This window comes from Hemitrygon akajei, chromosome 3 (genome assembly GCF_048418815.1).
Source record: "Hemitrygon akajei chromosome 3, sHemAka1.3, whole genome shotgun sequence".
In the NCBI taxonomy this organism is placed as follows: Eukaryota; Metazoa; Chordata; class Chondrichthyes; order Myliobatiformes; family Dasyatidae; genus Hemitrygon; species Hemitrygon akajei.
The window spans coordinates 55,013,116-55,034,053 of NC_133126.1; the positions used below are offsets into that span (position 1 = coordinate 55,013,116).

Genomic DNA, 20,938 nt, shown 5'->3' on the forward strand with positions numbered 1-20,938 from the left:
CCATTCCTATACCAGAGAATTGTCCTCACTCAGAGGTCCTTTGCTTGTTACATCTCCCAGACTAGTTTACATTACATGAGGAGTTGGGCAGTAACTTTCCAGTATAATTTTTCACATTATGGCCTTGAATTCTTTTTCTTTCCCCTGTAGTTTGAAAGAGGAAGTTATATTGTACAAAAGTACAATTTAAAGCTAATGCACCATTTAATATTTGCCTACCACCGAAAAAGTTCTATGGCTAATGTCATCTTTCTGACCCTTCACTCATTTCTGGAGCATCTGGACAGTAAAGACACTAATGTTAGAATACTGTTAATTGCCTACACCTCCACCTTTAATACTATAATTCCACCCAAACTCAACTCGACTCCTAAACCTGGGGCTCAACCCCTCCTTTTGCAACAGGATCCCTGACTTCCTGACCAACAGACCACCAGCAGTAAGGACAGACAACAGCACAGCCACAGTTATTCTCAACACTGCTACCCCACAAGACTGCATTCTACTCCGTGTAGATTCACAACTGTGTGACCATATTCTGCTTTAACTTCGTCTGCATGTTTGCAGATGATAACATCTCACTGAGCCATATCTCAATGATGAGCAGGAGGACAGAAAAAAGATAGAAAGCCTAGTGATACAGTATGATGACTGCAACCTTTCCCTCAATGTCAACAAAACAAAGAGCTGGTCAATGACTTAAGGTGTGGGGAGTTGTGGTGCACATATTTCTGTTTACGTCAGTGGTGCTGAAGCTGAGAGGTTTAAGTGTTTCAAGTCACTAGGAGTGACCATCACCAATAGCCTGTCACCAGTGCTTTTGCTTTCTTAGAAGGCTACAGAAATTTAACATATCTCCTTTGATCCTCACCAATTTTTATCAATGCACCTATCTGGATGCATCACAGCTTGGTATGTCAACTGCTCTGCCCATGACCACAAGAAACTGCAGAGAGTTGTAGACAACAGTTCAGCACATGATGGGAACCGGCCTCCCCTCCATGGATTCTGTGTATACTTTTCAGTGCCTCTGTAAAGCAGCCAGCATAATAAAACATCCCACTACTCCCAACATTCTCTCTTGTTTTACCTTGTACTACTTCAGTGCACTGTTGTAATGAATCGATCTGTATGGATTGTCTGCAGGATTAGTTTTTCACTGTACCTCAGCACATATGACAATAATAAATCAATTCACCAGTTTGATGGTTCATTTGACTGCAATGTCAATTATGGCTTAACCTTGCACCTCTCAGCTCACCTTGTATTTATATACACTACTTTAAAAATACGCAGATTTCTTCCACTTCTCTGAGAAAGAGAAGTTCAAAGACTCACCATTATCTAAGAGGAAAAAATTTAACATTTCTGTGTTAAATGGACAACCCTTAGTTTTGAACAGTGACCCCCTAGTTGTGTTTTCACATGAGTGAACTTGTCCACCTTGTCAGGATTGCTCAGACGTTCATATATTTCAGTTTCACTCTTCTAAACTCCAGCATTATTCATCTTAGCCTGAGTAAATATTGCTCGTAAGACCATGTACCTATTCAAGGTGTTGGTCAATTTCATTTCTTCTGAGCTGCTTCCAACACATTAAAATCAATCCTTAAAAAAGGAGATGAAGGTGATGTAGCAGTGATTGACCGGTGTGTTGCCTGGGATAGAATGGTTCAGTTAGGAGGAGAGGCTGGTTAGGCAGGGTTTGCTTTCCATGGAGCAGAGACTGATGAGTGGCCTAACAGAGGTACACAAAATTATGAGGGGCACAGATTCAAAGGAAAGTAGAAAAGATTTCTCCTTAAGAAAGATGTCTAAAAAGATGAGGTATTGGTTTGAATTGAGGAGTAAGGGGGTTAAAGGCAATCTGAGGAAGTTTTTTCACTGGGATGATGTTTGCAGTCTAGAGTGTACTGCCAGAAATGGTAGTGGGAGGGGGTGGTATTTCACAACATTTAGCTTGCTGGCTGAGCACGAATTAAGGCATAGAAGGACACAAATCCAATGTTGGTATTGTGATTAGGATAGATGGTACTCAATGGTTAGCAAGGATATTTCTGCACTCAGAGCATTGCTGAGACCACACTGTCTTTGTAATTGAAGCACAAACTCTCTACTTTGATTCCCTTAGTGATAAACAATGAAATTCTCTTTGCTCTCCTCAGTACTTGCAATACCTGCACAGAAACTATTTCTCAAATCATGCACTGGACCACTCCAATCCCTCCATATCTCTGAGCTCCAAACCCTCTCACCATTTAGGTAATAAGCTTTTCTTTTTCCTGCCAAAATAGAGAATTGCACATTTTTGCACATTGCTAGATCTTAGCCCACTTTGTGAACTCTTTATATTCTCTTTACAACTAATTTTACCATATGTAAAAAAGGATGTGCTGACATTGGAGAGGGTCCAGAGGAGGTTTACCAGAATGATCATGGGAATGAAAGAGTTTAACGTATGAGGGGCGTTTCATGGCTCTGTACCTGCAGTTGCTGGAGTTAAGAAAAGTGAGGGGAATTCTCATTGAAATGGTGCAACTCTGTGTCTTAAATGTTTTTCTTGTGATCTTTGGACACTGGTAACACAAAATACAAGTCTAGTTGATTGGCGTGATCAATGGTGGGTGAGCTGCATGGCCTCAGGCCCTCGTGCCATAGCGTAACCTGTTACAGCCACCCAAGGGAGGAGAGAATGTAGGTGTGGCGGGCATTCAGGATTCCGTGCTGGGTCGGGGCTGGCTCCTGCAGTCTATCTCTGCCGTCAGTGCTGCTGTCCAGAGTTCGCTCCGTGGAAGACATGATGGCTTGCCTTTGTCTGCAGCTGGCCCAGTGCAAGGAAAGCTGATATGCTTTCGTCTGCAGCTAACCCTGTGTGAGATGAGGAATTATTGCATCCTTCTTGCAGAAATGTGGCTTCAGGACAACATCCCATACACCATCAATCTTCAGGCCATGCCATTCAGGGAATTGAGCTAATGTTACTTTGTGACTGTATGTGTTATTGTAATTATTTGTGTTGTGTGCTGTCTGTGATACTTTGTACTGTGTTTTGCACCTTGATCCCAGAGGAATGCTGTTCCTTTTAGCTGTATACATGTATGCTTAAATGACAGTTAAAGTTGAACTTGAACCCTACAGAATATTGAAAGGCCTCAATAGAGTGGACGTGGAGTTGATGTTTCCAATAGTGGGAGGGTCCAAGACCAGAGGCGACAGCCTCAGAATAAAATGGAAATCCCTTCAGAATAGAGATTAGGAAGAATACCTTTAGCCAGAGTCTGATGAATCTGTGGAATTCATTGCCAAGTCATTTAAAGTGGAGGTTGATAGATTTTTGATTAGAAAGGGCATCAAAGGTTACAGGACAATGTGGTTGAGAGGGAAAATCAGCTGTAATTGAATGGAAGAACAGATCTGTTGAGCTAAATATCTTATTTTTGCTCCTATGTCTTATGGATACCCAGTCATCGTAACTGTTGGGCAGATTTAAGAATGTAACAAGATATGTAACACAGCAGGATGCTATCCAGCCCTGCAAGTCTGCTCCACCGTCTGTCAATGTTGTGACTGATCTTCTACATCAACATAATTTTCTTTTTCACCATCCCCACATCACTTGATTCTCTTAGTATTCAAATATCTTTTGAACAAACTCGATCACTGAACTTCAGCAGCTGTTGGGGTTGTGGAATTCCAAAAACTCACTACCCTCTAAGTAAAGAAATTCAGATTCCAATCTAGTCTGGTTAATTAAGATGTACACCATGAAATCTCTTGCTCACATGAAGCGCACAGAGTAACTGGTATACAGGATAGTAATAAATAGCATAAATAGAGCAATGAGCACAAAATAACAGAGTGATACAAGATTGTAGTGTGATTTGAAGTATCACACTAAGCAAATCAGCTTTCCTCGCACTGGGTCAGCTGCAGACAAAGGCAGTACTGATGGCAGAGACAGTCTGCAGGGGCCAACCCCTGACCCAGCACAGATTCAAGCATGACCACCGCATCTGCAAAAAGATATGCTGACAAAAGATATACGACAAAATGTTGGAGAGAGGTAGAAATAAGAATCCAACAACCTGGCAGCTCCATCAGGACAGGGAAGTGAAAGAAGTGATTAGTTCAGAAGTCTGAAAGTTGTGGAGAAAGAAATACTTCTTAATCTGGTCATTCAGGCTTTCAAACTCCTGGAACTTCTTCCAGAAGGTAGAACAGAGAAAATGGAATCCAGCCATCCTTGATGAGACTATTAGCCTTCCTGAAACAATGCACTGTGATGATAGACTGGATAGAAGGAAGTGAGGACTAGACGGTGTTTACCTCACTCTGCAAGTTTCTCATCTCAAACATAAACAGTCCACAATTTCTTCAGAGACCTTGCAGGAAAGGGAGACCACTTTCCTATCTCCAGACTGTCAAGCCCTGTATAAATTTGCATATTTCAAATGGATTTCCTCTCATTTTTCTAAACATGACTACACGTCTAGTCTACTCAATCTCTCCTCATTCAGTGTACCTACAGTCCATGGAATCAATCCCATGAACTTTCACTTCAAGAACTGCCATTCTTAGCGAAGGAGACTAAAACTGTACTTCAGCTGCATTGTCTGCAAGTGCAGCAAAAGGTCTGTCTCTCTGTATCTAAACTCTAAAAATGAATCCTAATAACTTGTTTCATCTACATGTTGGCTTTAAGTGACTTGTGTTGAAATACATCTAACTTTGTTTTTGAGTATCAGCACCACCCAATGTCTCATCTAAAATATAGTTTGTTTTTTTCCCCAGCTAGTACACTCAAGTAGGTAACTTAATACTTTTTTTTCCACATTACATACGACTTTGTTCTTCACCATTCACTCAGTTTGTTCATATAATCCTCAAAACCTCTTTACACCCTCCTTTGTACTCACAATCTCACCTGGTTTAGTATCATCAGCACACTTGGAAATATAACATATACTCCCTTCAGCGTGATCATTGCTACAAACTACGAATAGCTGGTAGACACACAGGTGCTGATACCTATAATGCCCACAAGCCTCTGCCTGCCATCTGAGAAGGATCCATTTATTCACAATCTTTGTTCTTTTTTCATTCAATAGGCAACTCTCAGTCCATGAGAATATATTATCCCCAATTCCATCCAATCCAATTGTGCAAGATTTCCAAAATTTTAAATACATCACATTCTCTTCGTCCTCCTTATCTATACAACTAATCACATCCTTAGATTGAGTAGACTAATCAAGCTTAATTTTCATTTTGTAAATCCTTGCCAATTCTGAGTAATCCTATGATTCTTTTCAAGGTATTCTGTACCTACGTCCTCTGGTGTTTTCTCTCCTAATGAGAAATTAACAGATGAAATTATGGAGTTGCTTTTGCTACCCCCAACTGAAACAGAACCAATCGAAGAATATAGAATTAGGAAGATGACAACTGAAGCATTCAGTATCTTTTTGAACACCTCTTTAAAAATTCTGGAACATGAGTCGTCAAAACCATTGCCTTTCAACTTCACTAACTATTCAGTGTTTTTTTTTGGGCAAATACTTAATACCTTCAATTCCTCAGTCTTGCTAGACTTTTGACTCTTTAATAATTCTGGGAGGCCTTTTTGTGATTTCTTTCATGAACCATGTGGCCTTTCCATGTCAGCCACACATATGTTTGTGGTATTGTGTATGTTGTTAACAGTAAGTGCCTAAACCAAGTTACTTTATTGTATTAGTAATGCATAATATTGTTAAGTTTATATCATTGCAAATTGTACTTGATTCAGGAGCAAAGTTAATTCATATAAATGGCACCAAATGACTAAATTATGGAAGAATTACAATTCTAAATACCAATATAGTGCATTGGGAGTTAATCAAAATTATAATCTTGGAAGTATAAAAAAACAATTCAAATAGATTTGCAATAAATTGTTTTCTTTGGATAGACTTTAGCTGCTGATATATTTCCACCACCACATTGTTTTATCTGTGTATTTTGTGTGTACTTATAATTTACAAAACTGTCGGAGCTCACCCATTTCATAAAACTTGTCAATCAAGCACACATTAAGAATGATTAAATGCTGAGTTCGCACATTTTGTGCACCATAGTAATTTCTCAATGACCTGTAACTTAAATATTTTGGCCTGGTGTGATCGTTGCTGTGCTCTGAATCCATATATTGCTCTGACAATTGCCCTGTAAAAATATTAAGAAGTATGTGAAGCCTCATTTATAGTGGTACATTAGAAGCATAGTGATTAGTGCGACACTACTACAACTTGGAACATTGGAGTTCGGAGTTCAGTTCCAGAGTCATCTGTAAGAAAAATTGTACATTCTTCATGTGTGCACATGGGTTTCTTCCGGGTGCTTCAGTTTGCTCCCACACTCCAAAGATGTGCCGTTTAGTAGGTTAACTGGTCATTGTAAATTGACCTGTGATTAGTCTAGGGTTAAATCAGTTGCTGGGCAGCGTGGCTTGGTGGGTCAGAAGGGCCTGTTCCATGCTGTGTCTCTAAATAAAGTTAAAATGTATAATGTAGACTGGGAGCAGTACATGACTTATCTCTGCCATACAGCGAGGACATAATCGACTTATGTGATTGAGTGATATCTCTTGCAAATTTTATGTTTGCTCTTGGGATATTGAAGGTGATATGTGATTTTATCAAATAATGACAAATTTAATACTTAGTTACAAAAGGTAATCAATTTTTAGTCACAAGAGGTACTGCAGATGCTGGAAATCTAGAGCATACACACAATGTGCTGGAGAAACTCAGCAGGTCAGGCAACATCTATGGATGGGAGTAAACGGTCAACATTTCAGGCTGAGACCCATTATCAGGACTGGAATTTTTAGTGTTTTTTCAGTTGTTTCCATTGTCAGTGTCAGTCAAACTGTAGGCAGCTGCATTTTCTTCAGAGAAGTAACTATGTTATCAGATCAGTGTAATTTATTCTACATAGTATTGGTGTGGGCTTTTAATACTTTTATTATTAACCGGGAAAACAGCTATAAACAATCTTAAACTATGATAAAATGATCACACATTTAGAAACTGTTGGAAAACAACAATAATTAAAAACAAATTTTAACAAATTGATAAAATAAATTCAATATTTAACATACATTTAATAATTGGATTGCCTAGTAATACAACTATGCATCTAAGGTGATAAGGGGGAAGTTCAAAGGAGGTGTACAGTGCTGTTTTTTTATACTGAAGGTGATGAGTGCCTGGAATACAGTGGCAGGGTTGGTGGTGGAGGCAAATACAATAGTGACATTTAAAAAGCTCTTAGATAGATACATGAATATGAGGAAAGGAGGGATATGGATCCTGTGTAAACAAAAGGTATTAGGTATCGTTTGCTTAACTAGTTCATAGACTGAAGAGCCTGTTTTCATGCAGTACTGGGTTAACTTCTATGTTCTAATACAATGCAGATGTTTTATCTGTGGTTAAACTGTATTACTCTGACAGTGCAAATAGGAATTTATGTTATGAGCTGTATATAAATTGATCTGATAATGATAAAATAAACTGTTTTAGAAATGTTTCATGCCCACCATAAATGATGCAATATTATTGCATTTTTAAAAGTAAAAAATGTGTAAACTATTAATATGAAACTCAACACTTTATATCTGTGGTTACTGAGGCTGTTACATTGTGTTTCAGTTTATTATTTCCCCTTCGAGATTTTACTTGTGTGCCATTTTCTTTTTGTCACTTAGAACTCTGATAATGACAGCAGCACAGGACAGATTAGTGACGGTCAAATGCCCAGACTTACGAAAGCAGCAGAAAGCATCGTGATTGGACAGCCACAAAACATCAATCACTTCTCAGTAAATAATTACGTAAGCATGCCACAAACTAGACGCTCACCATCACCTGGGCAATTCAATATTCAAACAGGTAATCAGTGCAAACTAGCTATTTTTTGAACATGGTCATTTGAAAAAAGTAAATGCTGTTCTACTTATCGATTGTCCGGCATGCGTCAAGCCTTTTAGACAAACTATTTGTTTTGTTTATTTCTTCGAGCTTCAGAGTTCAATGAACAAGATATCTTTTCTCATTTGGATACTGATTGGAGCTGAGTACATTGGTAGAAATCATTTCTCCATTGTAATTTTACCCCTACTTTACTACACTTGTTTGACATCTCTTCGTGCATCCTAGCTAGAAGGTGTGCCTAGTGTTACGAACCCCGTAACTGGCTCACTTACCAGCAAAGATGGAGACGTACGGTGAAGTCTGATGATACTATTTTTAACAGTATTTATTAGTAAAAATACACAAAAATAATATCAGTGCAAATATACAGATAATATACGTCGTCAATACTAAATCTAAAAGTGTGGGTATAATAATAATCAATAAGAAATAAGCTCTATCGTTGTCTAGGAGATAATGTATTGTCCGATGGAAATATAAAGTTCACTCAGTTCATGCAGGCTGCAGCCTTTGGGGACCGCTATGTTGCAATGGTTGGAGAGAGAGAGAGAGATTTTGGAGAAAAACTTGCCGGCTTTCCTTTTATGATTTCGATCCGTCAGGAGTCTCGTTGTCGTGGCCTTTCACTTGTAGCCTCTCCCTTAGCTAAACCATTCTTCCGTGATGAGCCCGCCACCCTGGCAAGGGAGGACGCACACGAGCCCTCATCGGCTGTTGCTATTAAATGCTGTCACAGGATCTCTAGCATTTCTTCTGGTGCGTCTAAAGGGGTTGTTCCCCAGACCCCTCTTTTATCCTTACTCACGGGGTCTCAGATGTCAATCAGGTTGGGATGATGCAATCCCTCAACCAGCCCACTCTGGTTGTCCCCTGAGGGGTTTCAATGGATAGTACAGTACTCAATACACAATTCCGTCTCCAAGAGACAATGGCCGTTATCAGTGGTTCCGTTTCACTGAGGTCAGGACACATTCCAAACCTTGTGTATTCTGGACGTCTCCCTCTCATTTCCTGGGTCCCAGACCCGAATTAATAGCGATCTTGCGATTCTCAAAAAGGAGGGGGCGACTTTGTACCCTTCGGCCCCTCAGAGTTGCTGCACATTCATAACACTAGTAACCCAGGGTAAGGCACTGTTCTTTGCCAGTTTATACGTGAAAGTTGTACTTTAGTTTGCATTTCTATTGCTATGTATTCAGTAAGGAAGTAAGAGACAAGGTTAAATGCTTTTGACAACTTTCACCATTCTTTTCTCTTGAAATCACTAAAAGGTTACCTTGAAGCCTCTAGTAGATTCCATGTGTAATCTCAGGAAGTGCAGGCAAAACACTGTTATGTGCACACTCAGTGACCACTTTATTAGGTAGCATTTAGAGTCATAGAACACTACAGTACAGAACCAGGCCTTTCAGCCTATCTAGTTTGTGCCAAAACATTAACCTACCTAGTCCTGTCGATCTGCACCCAAACCATAGCCCTCCAACCCCTCCCTATTCATACACCCTTCCAAATTTATCTTAAATGTTGAAATCAACCCTGCATCCACCACTTGTGCTAGCAGCTTGATCCACTCTTTAACCACCCTCTTAAGAAGTGCCCCCTTAAACATTTCACCTTTCACCCTTAACCCATGACCTCAAGTTGTAGACTCAACTAACCTCAGTGGAAAAAGCCTACTTGCATTTACCCTATCTATACCCTTCATAATTTTGTATAGCTCTGTCAATCTCCCATCAATTTTCTACATTCCAGGGAATAAAGTCCTAATCTATTCAAGATTTCATTCTAACCCAGGTCCACAAATCCCAGTGATTTTCTTGTAAATTTTTATTTACATCCTGTAGGTAAATATCCAAAACTGCACACAGTATTCCAAATTAGCCCTCACTGATGTCTTATACAATTTCAACATAGCATCCCATTCCTGTAATCAATACATTGATTTATGAAGGCCAATAAGCCAAAAGATTTCTTTTTGACCCTATCCACCTGTGATGAACCTTTCAAGGAATTATGGATCTGTAATCCCAGATCACTCTGTTCTTCCGCACTCCTCAGTGCCCTAAGACTCATTGTGTTAAACCTACCCTGGCTGGTTGTCCAAAATTGCAACACCTCACTACTTATCTGCCATCTGCCATTTTCCAGCCCATTTTCCTAGCTAGTCCAGAGCCTGCCGCAAGCTTTGATACTCCTCCTTACTATCCACTCCCCCCTCCCCCGCAATCTTGGTGTCATATGCAAATTTGCTGATCCAGTTTACCACAGATTGTTGATATAGATGGCATGAAGGGATATGGGGAGAAGGCAGGACATTGGGGCTGAAAGGAAAATTGAATCATCCATGATGAAGGCTCGATGGGCCAAATGGCCTAATTGGGCTCCTATATCTTATGATCTTATGGTTGTAAATGAAAAACAACAATAGATCCAGCACCAAACCCAGTGGCACATCACTAGTCATAGGCCTCCATTCAGAGAGACAACCTTCTACAGCCACTCTCTGGCTTCTTCTGCGGAGTCAATATTAGATCCAATTTGGTACCTCATCTTGAATGCCAAGTGACTGTACCTTCTTGACCAACCTCCCATGAGAGACCTTGTCAATGGCCTTGCTATGGTCCATGTAGACAACACCCACTGCCTTACCTTCATCAACCTTCCTAGTGACTTCCTTGAAAAATTCTAAAAAATTGGTTAGATACAACTTACCATATGCAAAGCTGTGCTGACTAACCCTAATCAATCCCTGTCTATCCAAATACTGAAATATCCAGTCCCTTCCAATAACATACGCACTACTGATGTCAGACTCACCAATTTATAATTTCCTGGCTTATTTGTGGAGCTTTCTTTTAACAATGGAACAATTTTAGCTATCCTTTAATACTCCAGCACCTCACCCATGGCGAAGGATGTTTTAAATATTGCTGCTAGGGCCCCTGCAATTTCTGCACTAGCCTCTCACAGGGTCCACATTGTCAGGCCCTGGGGATTTATTCATGCTAATTTGCCTCAATTCAGCAAGTACCTCCTCCTCTGAATTCGGTATAGGATGCCTTACCTTGCTACTGCATTGCCTCACATCTATCATCTCTGTGACGTCTTCAGAGTAAATACAGATGCATAAGAACAGGGCTTCAATATCTCTCGAAAACCCAAGGCTACCTAAAGCTGTTGTCCTTGCCTTTTATTCTGACGGGAACATACTAACTCTGTACTCTCAAAATGTCACTTCTGAAGGCCTCCCACTTATCAATTACATCCCTGCCAGAAAACAGCCTGTCCCAATCCACATTTGTCAGATCCTTTCTGATGTCATCAAAATTGGTCTTACTCCAATTTGGAATCTCAACCCGAGGACCAGACCTTTCCTTTTCCATAATTACCTTGAAGTTAGTGGCATTATGATCACTAGATGCAAAGTGTTCTTCTACACAAACTTCTGTCACCTTTCCTGTCTTATTTCCTAATTGGAGATCTAATGTCACACTCTCTCTAGCTGGGACTTCTGTGTACTGATGAAGCAAACTTTCCTGAACATATTTGACAAATTCTTTTCCTTCCAGCCCTTTTACAGTTTGGGAGTCCCAGTCAATACGTGCAAAGTTAAAATTACCTACTATCACTACCCTATGTTTCTTGCAATAGTCTGCGATCTCACTACAAATTTGCTCCTCTAAATCCCATGGACTATTAGGTGATCTATAATATAATCCCATTAACATGATCATACCTTTCTTATTTCTCAGTTCTACCCATAAAGCCTTAATAAATGAGCTTTCTAGTCAGTCCTGATTGAGCACTACCAAGACAATTTCCCTGACTATTAATGCCACCCCTCCCAACCTACCATGTATAAAACAATGGAACCCTGAATTTTTAACTGCCAGTTCCACCCCTCCTGCAACCAAGTGTCACTAATGGTGTTCTTCTAATTGTCGTAAGTCCACATGCTGATCCATGGTCCAAGCTCATCCACCTTTCCTACAATACGCCTTGCATTGAAATACAGTATAAGCAACTCAGAACATTCCTCTCAGCATGGTCGACCTTTTGATTCCTGACCTTGTATGTAGGTTTAACAACATCTTTCTCCACAAAAACTCCTCTATCTGTTCTGGCACTCTGGATCCCATCCTCTTGCAACTCAGCTAACCTGCCTGTGCAACACTCACAAAACAGTGCAAACCACCCCTTCTGTAAAGAATCCAACCTTCTCTAGAAGGACGTCCAATGATGCAAAAATCTGAAGCCCCCCGTCCTGCAGCAACTCCTTAGCCACATGTAAAACTATATGATCTTCCAATTTCTGGTGTCATTAGCACATGGCAATCCTGAGATTACAGCCCTGGAGGTCCTGCACTTTAAATTAACACCTAACTTCCTGAACTTACTTTGCAGAACCTTGTCACCCACCCTTCCCATATCATTGGTACCGACATAGACCATGACCTCTGGCTGTTCACCCTCTCACTTAAGGGTGCTGTGGACTCAGTCAGAGATGTCCCTGACCCAGGCACCCAGAAGGCAAAAAACTATCGGGCAATCTTGTCCTCGTCCACAGAACCTTCTTTCTGTTCCCCTAACCAATGAATCCTCTGATCACTACAGATTGCCTCTTCTCCCTCTTCCCTCCTGAGCCACAGAGCCAGATTCAGTGCCAGAGTCCTGACTGCTGTGATTTTCCTCTGCTAGAACATGCACCCAACAGTATCTAAAGTGGTATACCTATTGTTGAGGATAACAGCCACAGTGGTACTCTGCGCTAGCTGCCTATCCCCTTTCCCCCTCCTGATGGTCACCCAGTTAACTGTGTCCTGCATCTTGGGTTTAACCACCTCCCTGTATGTCCTGTCTATCAGCCCCTCATCCTCTCAAAAGATCCGGAGTTTATCCAGTCCCCACTCCAACTCCTAAACACACATATTAAATTTGTATTTGTAAGTTACACCTTTCCATTTTCACTATATGTGTTCAGCTCATTGAGGAAACTGTCATACTTGGTTCCAGTAATTAATGCATTCGTGTTATCTAACATGCTTGACATTGGTCTAAGCTCGCTAGTGACCATCAATCCTGACGACGCCAGCAATGTCATTGTCATTAGAACATGGACCAGAATAGTGCAGGCTGAAGCCCTTTGGCTCTTAATAATGTACAGAACTAACTAAACTAGTAACTGAATGTATAATGTGTAGAGGAGGTATGAGAAACTTAGCAAAACAGGTCAACCAAAAATCCATTTATGGAAAAAGCTTCAGTGGAGTATATTTATTGGAAGGAAAGAAGATTAAATTCAAAAATGATCCAACCTTCTTTCCCCCGCCCACCCCACCACCAACTTGCATGTTATAGAGTAGATGTCCTGGGTCCTCTCCCAAAGGAAGATATGTTGCACATTGCAAGTAAGAAGACTTTGTAGCTGCATTTTAACAGCATTTGTCATAAAGTTACTGGCTCTGCTGTTTTCAGGAGCAATAAATCAAACTACTGACTACAGACACTTGCTTAAGGTCTAAGGGGTATGTCTTTAAGAATTGACATCATCAGTAAATGCAAGGATGTGTTACTGGTCTTCAAGGCCAGTAGCATGTTATGAAAACCATTCAAGTTGACTGCTGAACTCCATCGGGAATTTCTCAGGTACACTGAGAGAAGGGTAAATTGCATGTATGACATTTGAAACTACTTACAAAATAGCTGCTGACCATCCCTTTGGTAGTTCTGTCCAATTGCTTTAAACATGTTAGAGAATTTTCACAGCAGCACTTGACTTTAAGAGAGTCAAGAGAGGATAAAAACAGCTCTTATGTTGTAAAGCAGATTATTAAATGCCCTCTATACTTGTGGAAATTCCTGTTTTTGTAACAAAGTTATTCAGTTCTTATTGTAAAATAGGATTCATAATAGCCCAATATGATTCTTCAACTAACCATAGTCCATGCCCAAACCTGTGTAACTTATACAGTGTAGTTAAAACTAATTAAATATATCACAGAGGAAATTTGTTGCAATAATAGTGGGACTGAGGCTTTATTAAGCTGTCTTCTGCGATGTGAGTTATGGAATTCCTTTGATCAGAAATGCTTCAAAATTTCTGATGGTAATTACACTGATCTTATGAAAAGTTATGCATGCTAAAATTTATGGAATCTAATCAGCATGGCATAACATTAAAATCTAATTATGGCTATTGAAAATCACTAAGCAATTTGGATAGAAGAAAAGGAGGATCAAATACAATCAAGATTCTAAAAGTCATTATTTTTGGTTAATAATATGCCAAAAATAAAGTTTGGTGCTATGAAGCAATTGTCTTTGCATGTTTTCAAAAGTAAACTTATAGAAATGTTTCTCTTTTAAGATAGGTATTTTGAAAATATTGAGTTCAAATAATGACAATGAAAAAAGGTTATAAAATATAAGAAATAGTGACATTAGGATGTCCTGTGCCTCAAGTCCCTATATAGAAAATTAAAAATGTAGGAAAATGACCTCCAAGGTCTCTTCTATTTCATCGAGGCAAAGCTAAGGGGACTTTGGTTTATGCAACTTGAGAATAGCTCGAACAATTTAATTCATGATCAGTAATCTGTCATTGTAAAACTGATCCATTTTTGGCAACGTGCATATTTTCTCAAAAGAAAACAGCTTAAGTATTACATAATAGCTGCACCAACCCTACCAATAAATTTATGGCCTATTTGCTTTTCTTTCCAAGCTATGTCCTTTCCAATGTATTTTTAATGAACTTATGATGCCAGAGCAAATGTTGACTAAAATTTGATGCACATTTTAATCATGCCTCCTATATTAATACAGATGTTGCTTCATGTTTACAGTAATAAATTTTTGTCCGAAGTATTGTAGTAACAAATGTGTCCATTAACAGCACTGATTAACGCGATTGTTAATCTGCTTTAAATTCAATTGCAGCTTTGCTAATAGTGAATTCTGGTTAATTGGGTCATCGGTTATTCAGAGCAGCTGCTTATTTGGGACAGCTTTTAAAGAACGAAAAATCATTTGAGAAAATAGTTGGGATCCCCTTGGTTTATTTGGAACACTATGCTACTTAATTGGGGCAGGACATGTTGCCAAACAGTTTCTAACCAGTGTTAAATATGTGCATTTGTGTGGCCATAGACACCACACTATGTGCAGAATGAACAGTTTTTAAATAGCATCAGTTGCTTACATTTGTATTCAAAAAGGAGTGATTTTTATCACTGATAGTTGGCAGGAAATAAGCAGTAAGACGTTTCAGAACGGTTTTGCTCACTGCATTTTCAAGTGTTCAGGCTTAGAAATGTCAGTAACAACCAGGACTGAAATGAAATTAAACCACTGCTCCAACAAGTTAGGAACTGTAAACAGGAGGAAATCTGCAGATGCTGGAAATTCAAACAACACACACAAAATGCTGGTGGAACACAGCAGGCCAGGCAGCATCTATAAGGAGAAGCACTGTCGACGTTTCCGGCTGAAACCCTTCATCAGGACTAACTGAAAGGAAAGATAGTACGAGATTTGAAAGTAGTGGGGGGAGGGGGAAATGCAAAATGATAGGAGAAGATCGGAGGGGGTGGGATGAAGCTAAGAGCTGGAAAGGTGATTGGCGAAAGTGATACCGAGCTGGAGAAGGGAAAGGATTATGGGACAGGAGGCCTCGGGAGAAAGAAAGGGGGAAGGGGGGAAGCATCAGAGGGAGATGGAGAACAGGCAAACAACTAAATATGTCAGGGATGGGGTAAGAAGGGGAGGAGGGGCATTAACGGAAGTTAGAGAAGTCAATGTTCATGCCATCAGCTTGGAGGCTACCCAGCCGGTATATAAGGTGTTGTTCCTCCAACCTGAGTTTGGATTCATTTTGACAGTAGAGGAGGCCATGGATAGACATATCAGAATGGGAATGGGACGTGGAATTAAAATGTGTGGCCACTGGGAGATCCTGCTTTCTCTGGCAGACAGAGCATAGGTGTTCAGCGAAACGGTCTCCCAGTCTGCGTCGGGTCTCACCAATATATAAAAGGCCACACTGGGAGCACCGGACGCAGTGTACCACAGCAGCCGACTCACAGGTGAAGTGTCGCCTCACCTGGAAGGACTGTCTGGGGCCCTGAATGGTGGTGAGGGAGGAAGTGTAAGGGCAGGTGTAGCACTTGTTCCGTTTACAAGGATAAGTGCCAGGAGGGAGATCGGTGGGAAGGGATGGGGGGGACGAGTGGACAAGGGAGTCACGTAGGGAGCGATCCCTGCGGAAAGCAGAAAGAAGGGGGTAGGAAAAGATGTGCTTGGTAGTGGGATCCCGTTGGAGGTGGCGGAAGTTACAGAGAATTATACGTTGGACCTGGAGGCTGGTGGGGTGGTAGGTGAGGACAAGGGGAACCCTATCCCGAGTGGGGTGGTGGGCGGATGGGGTGAGGGCAGAGGTGCGGGAAATGGGAGAGATGCGTTTGAGAGCAGAGTTGATGGTGGATGAAGGGAAGCCCCTTTGTTTAAAAAAGGAAGATATCTCCTTCATCCTGGAATGAAAAGCCTCATCCTGAGAGCAGATGCGGTTGAGACGGAGGAATTGCGAGAAGGGGATAGCATTTTTGCAAGAGACAGGGCGGGAAGAGGAATAGTCCAGGTAGCTGTGAGAGTCTGTAGGCTTATAGTAGATATCAGTAGATAAGCTGTCTCCAGAGATGGAGACTGAAAGATCAAGAAAGGGGAGGGAGGTGTTGGACTGCTGCATCTCCAAACTTCAGTAAGAATTTATGTCGCAATTTGTCAGAAGAATAACAGCAGATGTGGGTAGTTTGGGAGATGCTGGATTTGTTACTATTTCAGCAATCCAGTATTTCATCACACAGTATGCTATATGATTTTTGATACTTTGAATTATTTTTATAGTATGAATGGTTCTTTTTTTTTTAGAAAAGAATGGAAGAGAGTCTGAAGCCAGCTATGGACCTCTGACCTTGGGAGACCTTGAAATATGCCCAGTCCCGGCACAACAGGTGAAAGTTGCATCCCGGAAGATTTTTGTGGTGGGCGATCAGGGACAGGTAAAGATTCAAGCAGCCTTAAGCCTCTTATTCCTACTGTAATTGGATATTTAATCAAAAATTAAATATTATTTGGAGCAATTTGAAAGTCATTCAGAGATTTAGGATTGAATGTATTTTCAGCGTACAATGAGCAGGCAAAATTTAACTAACACTGTGAAATGTTAGCAAATGCTTTTCTCTCTTAACCTTGATTGTGCATTGTGGCTAAAAATTCTAAATAGACTGGAATATGAAACAGAAAGACATTGAAAGTTAGAGCTGGGGGGTGTTAAGATTATTTTGTTGCTACAAAATATCCTATCTGCATTATTTTAATTAATCTGTTTTGTGGACATGGATGACTTATATAATAAAATTTTATCGTAACACAAAAACTTACAGAAACTTTATTTCCAATGAAAGACACTTCATGAAATCCCATTTGTGCTGAAATGCCCATCATTGCCCCCTTTTCAATGCAAAGAAATGCACAGATTTGTGAAAACAAGACCCATGAATGTGTTCGCTTTTTGGTTTCAAGACATTTGAAAATTGTTGCTTATAATCTGACATTTGTAATATGTGGTAATTCATCTTACTGGTTCCCTGCTGTTACAAGTATATCGCCCTGGTTTTTAGTTACTTCAATATTAGTGTTAGGGTTAAGTTTGTTTCAAAGCATCTATTGAACCTCTCACTGTTTTTTATGTCTGTATTGAATGAAAACCATTTGGTCTCATTAGGTTTAAGAAGATTCCTGTTTGGGTCTAATACTTAGGGCGTCATGTGTTAGTTATAAATTGTGCTGGCAATGCTGCATAAAAGGTAATAGAGAGTCTATCCATGTTCTGTGCAAACAGTTCTACTGCAATAATATTTGTATTGACTGGAAGACTCCAGGTTGTAGAATCAGTTTAAACGTGCACAAAGGCCTTGACTTGACTGTTTTCACTTTTTGTGGAGCACATGGAAGAAGTCTCGTAGGCCACAGGTTAGCTTATTGGGGTTCATTTGAAAGGGAATTTTCATGGCATCGACTGGAGGGCTGAGGGAAGATCAGCAGCTTAAGTATTCAAGAGTCTAATAATAATAGGATCGAAGCTATCCCTGAGTTTGGTGAGTCACGCTCTTAGGCTTTTGTTTCCTCTGCCCGATGGAGGAGTGAAGAAGAGAGAATGTGGGAGAGGTGGGAGGGGTCCTTAATTATGTTGGCTGCTTTCCCAAGACAACAGGAAGTGTAGACGGAGTCAGTGGAGGAGAAGTTTGTTTGCGTTTGGACTCAGTTATGTTCACAACTCTCTGCAGTTTCTTCAAAGATTTAAAGTACATTTATTGTCAAAGTATGTATGCAGTATACAACCCTGAGATTCATCCTCCCAGAGCCAGCCGTGAAACAAAGAAAACCATGGAACCCATTTAAAGAAAAACATCAAACTTCCGACTCGCAAAAAAAAGAACAAATTGCACTAATGCCAAAAAAGAGCAAAAAACACAGAATACAAAACACCAAATCACATAGACATCGAAAGTGTCCAGGCGTATTCATTTAGCTCAGTTCAGTTCAATCCAGTGCCACGTCACTTGCAATCTGTAGGTCGCAGCAGCCGCCCACCCCAATCAAAATCGCACAAAATAGCAACAAAAAAGAGCAATCAGAAACCAAAAACAAATCATAACATGAACTACAGAGTCCAATCCACAAACTGCATCAATTAAACCAACCCAAGGCCCAGTACTCCAGCAGCATCAAACGAGAGGCAAAGACGGACCATTCATACGCAGGCATTTCTCTCCGGGACCAGTGTGAGACTGGTCACTGAACACCCACCCACCTTCCGTACTTAACCTCATTGAATATCAGTGTTCCTTGAAGCTTTAATCAGCGGGATTGGCGAGAAGTGGAGTCTATCATAGGCTTACACCCCATCTCCAGGCTTCTTTCCCTCCTGGCCATACACTTTACTCAAAACCTTGTCGAACTCCCTCAGAGACAGTAAAGCTCCAAATTGCTTAATCGCCCTGAAAACACACCACCAAAATGTAGATCATGGTCTCCAACAGTAGTACGACCACTTTTGAAAGAGAAAGATGAAATAAACAAAGTGAAAGAAGTACCTTCATGAACTGTCTGAAGGATGTTGCCCCTGTCAGTTGGTGCCATCTTGTTCTGGATTTCTCTTCTTGTGGTCTTGGTCAGAGCAGTTACCATTTAAAGCTGTGATGTACCTCAGTAGGATTTTCTGTGGAAAATCTAACAGACACACACAATGAGCAAAAATTAATAATTTGGAGCAGACCCTGGGCATAGGCAGTTCTAAGCTCCAGACTAGTTGGTTTATTCAAGATTGTTTCCATCATCGTAGCTATTATTGACATTCCCTGTGATGTAACATGGAACTTTAAAGACATATAGAAAATGTGGTTTTGATACTCCAGTATATTAGTGATAGATAGATAGATAGATAGATACTTTATTCATCCCCATGGGGAAATTCAACTTTTTTTCCAATGTCCCATACACTTGTTGTAGCAAAACTAATAACATACAATACTTAACTCAGTAAAAAAATATGATATGCATCTAAATCACTATCTCAAAAAGCATTAATAATAGCTTTTAAAAAGTTCTTAAGTCCTGGCGGTTGAATTGTAAAGCCTAATGGCATTGGGGACTATTGACCTCTTCATCCTGTCTGAGGAGCATTGCATCGATAGTAACCTGTCGCTGAAACTGCTTCTCTGTCTCTGGATGGTGCTATGTAGAGGATGTTCAGAGTTTTCCATAATTGACCGTAGCCTACTCAGCGCCCTTCGCTCAGCTACCGATGTTAAACTCTCCAGTACTTTGCCCACGACAGAGCCCACCTTCCTTACCAGCTTATTAAGATGTGAGGCGTCCCTCTTCTTAATGCTTCCTCCCCAACACGCCACCACAAAGAGGGCGCTCTCCACAACTGACCTATAGAACATCTTCAGCATCTCACTACAGACATTGAATGACGCCAACCTTCTAAGGAAGTACAGTCGACTCTGTGCCTTCCTGCACAAGGCATCTGTGTTGGCAGTCCAGTCTAGCTTCTCGTCTAACTGTACTCCCAGATACTTGTAGGTCTTAACCTGCTCCACACATTCTCCATTAATGATCACTGGCTCCATATGAGGCCTAGATCTCCTAAAGTCCACCACCATCTCCTTGGTCTTGGTGTTATTGAGACGCAGGTAGTTTGAGTTGCACCATATCACAAAGTCCTGTATCAGTTTCCTATACTCCTCCTCCTGTCCATTCCTGACACACCCCACTATGGCCGTGTCATCAGCGAACTTCTGCACATGGCAGGACTCCGAGTTATATTGGAAGTCTGATGTGTACAGGGTGAACAGGACCGGAGAGAGTACGGTTCCCTGCGGCGTTCCTGTGCTGCTGACCACCGTGTCAGACCTACAGTCTCCCAACCGCACATACTGAGGTCTATCTGTCAAGTAGTCCACTATCCAATCCACCATGTGAGAGTCTACTCCCATCTCCGTTAGTTTGTGCCTTAAGATCTTGGGCTGGATGGTGTTAAAGGCACTAGAGAAGTCAAGGAATGTAATCCTCACAGCACAACTGGCCCCATCTAGGTGAGAGAGTGATTTGTGCAGCAAATACATGATAGCATCCTCCACTCCCAACTTTACTTGAGTGATAATCTCACAAAATGAATAACCTGCTCTTTAAGAAGTAGAATCAATGAATATAAGGCAAGTTTTGTAAAGGCTTGGTAATCTGCTGTGTTTAATATATCCAGAACTCTGCAGACAAAAGAAATCAGTCTAAATATGTTCACTAGAAAATACAGTATTCTTATAATTTTCAATCCATCAGTTAGGGAAGATATATGAACAAAGAACCCAAGGTGAAAGTGCAGTAAATAAGTTCTGTGC

At 40.6% G+C, this 20,938-nt stretch overlaps 1 protein-coding gene across 2 annotated transcripts in view; it reads left to right on the forward strand.

Moving 5' to 3' along the window:
- kiaa0586 (KIAA0586 ortholog) overlaps positions 1-20,938 on the forward strand; it is a 514,968-nt gene that overhangs the window by 441,870 nt on the left and 52,160 nt on the right. For both annotated transcript variants that reach the window (XM_073039936.1, XM_073039935.1), the window contains exons 29-30: positions 7,751-7,934; positions 16,902-17,032. In XM_073039936.1, the coding sequence (XP_072896037.1) occupies positions 7,751-7,934; positions 16,902-17,032 (315 nt within the window). The remainder of the gene's footprint in view (positions 1-7,750; positions 7,935-16,901; positions 17,033-20,938) is intronic.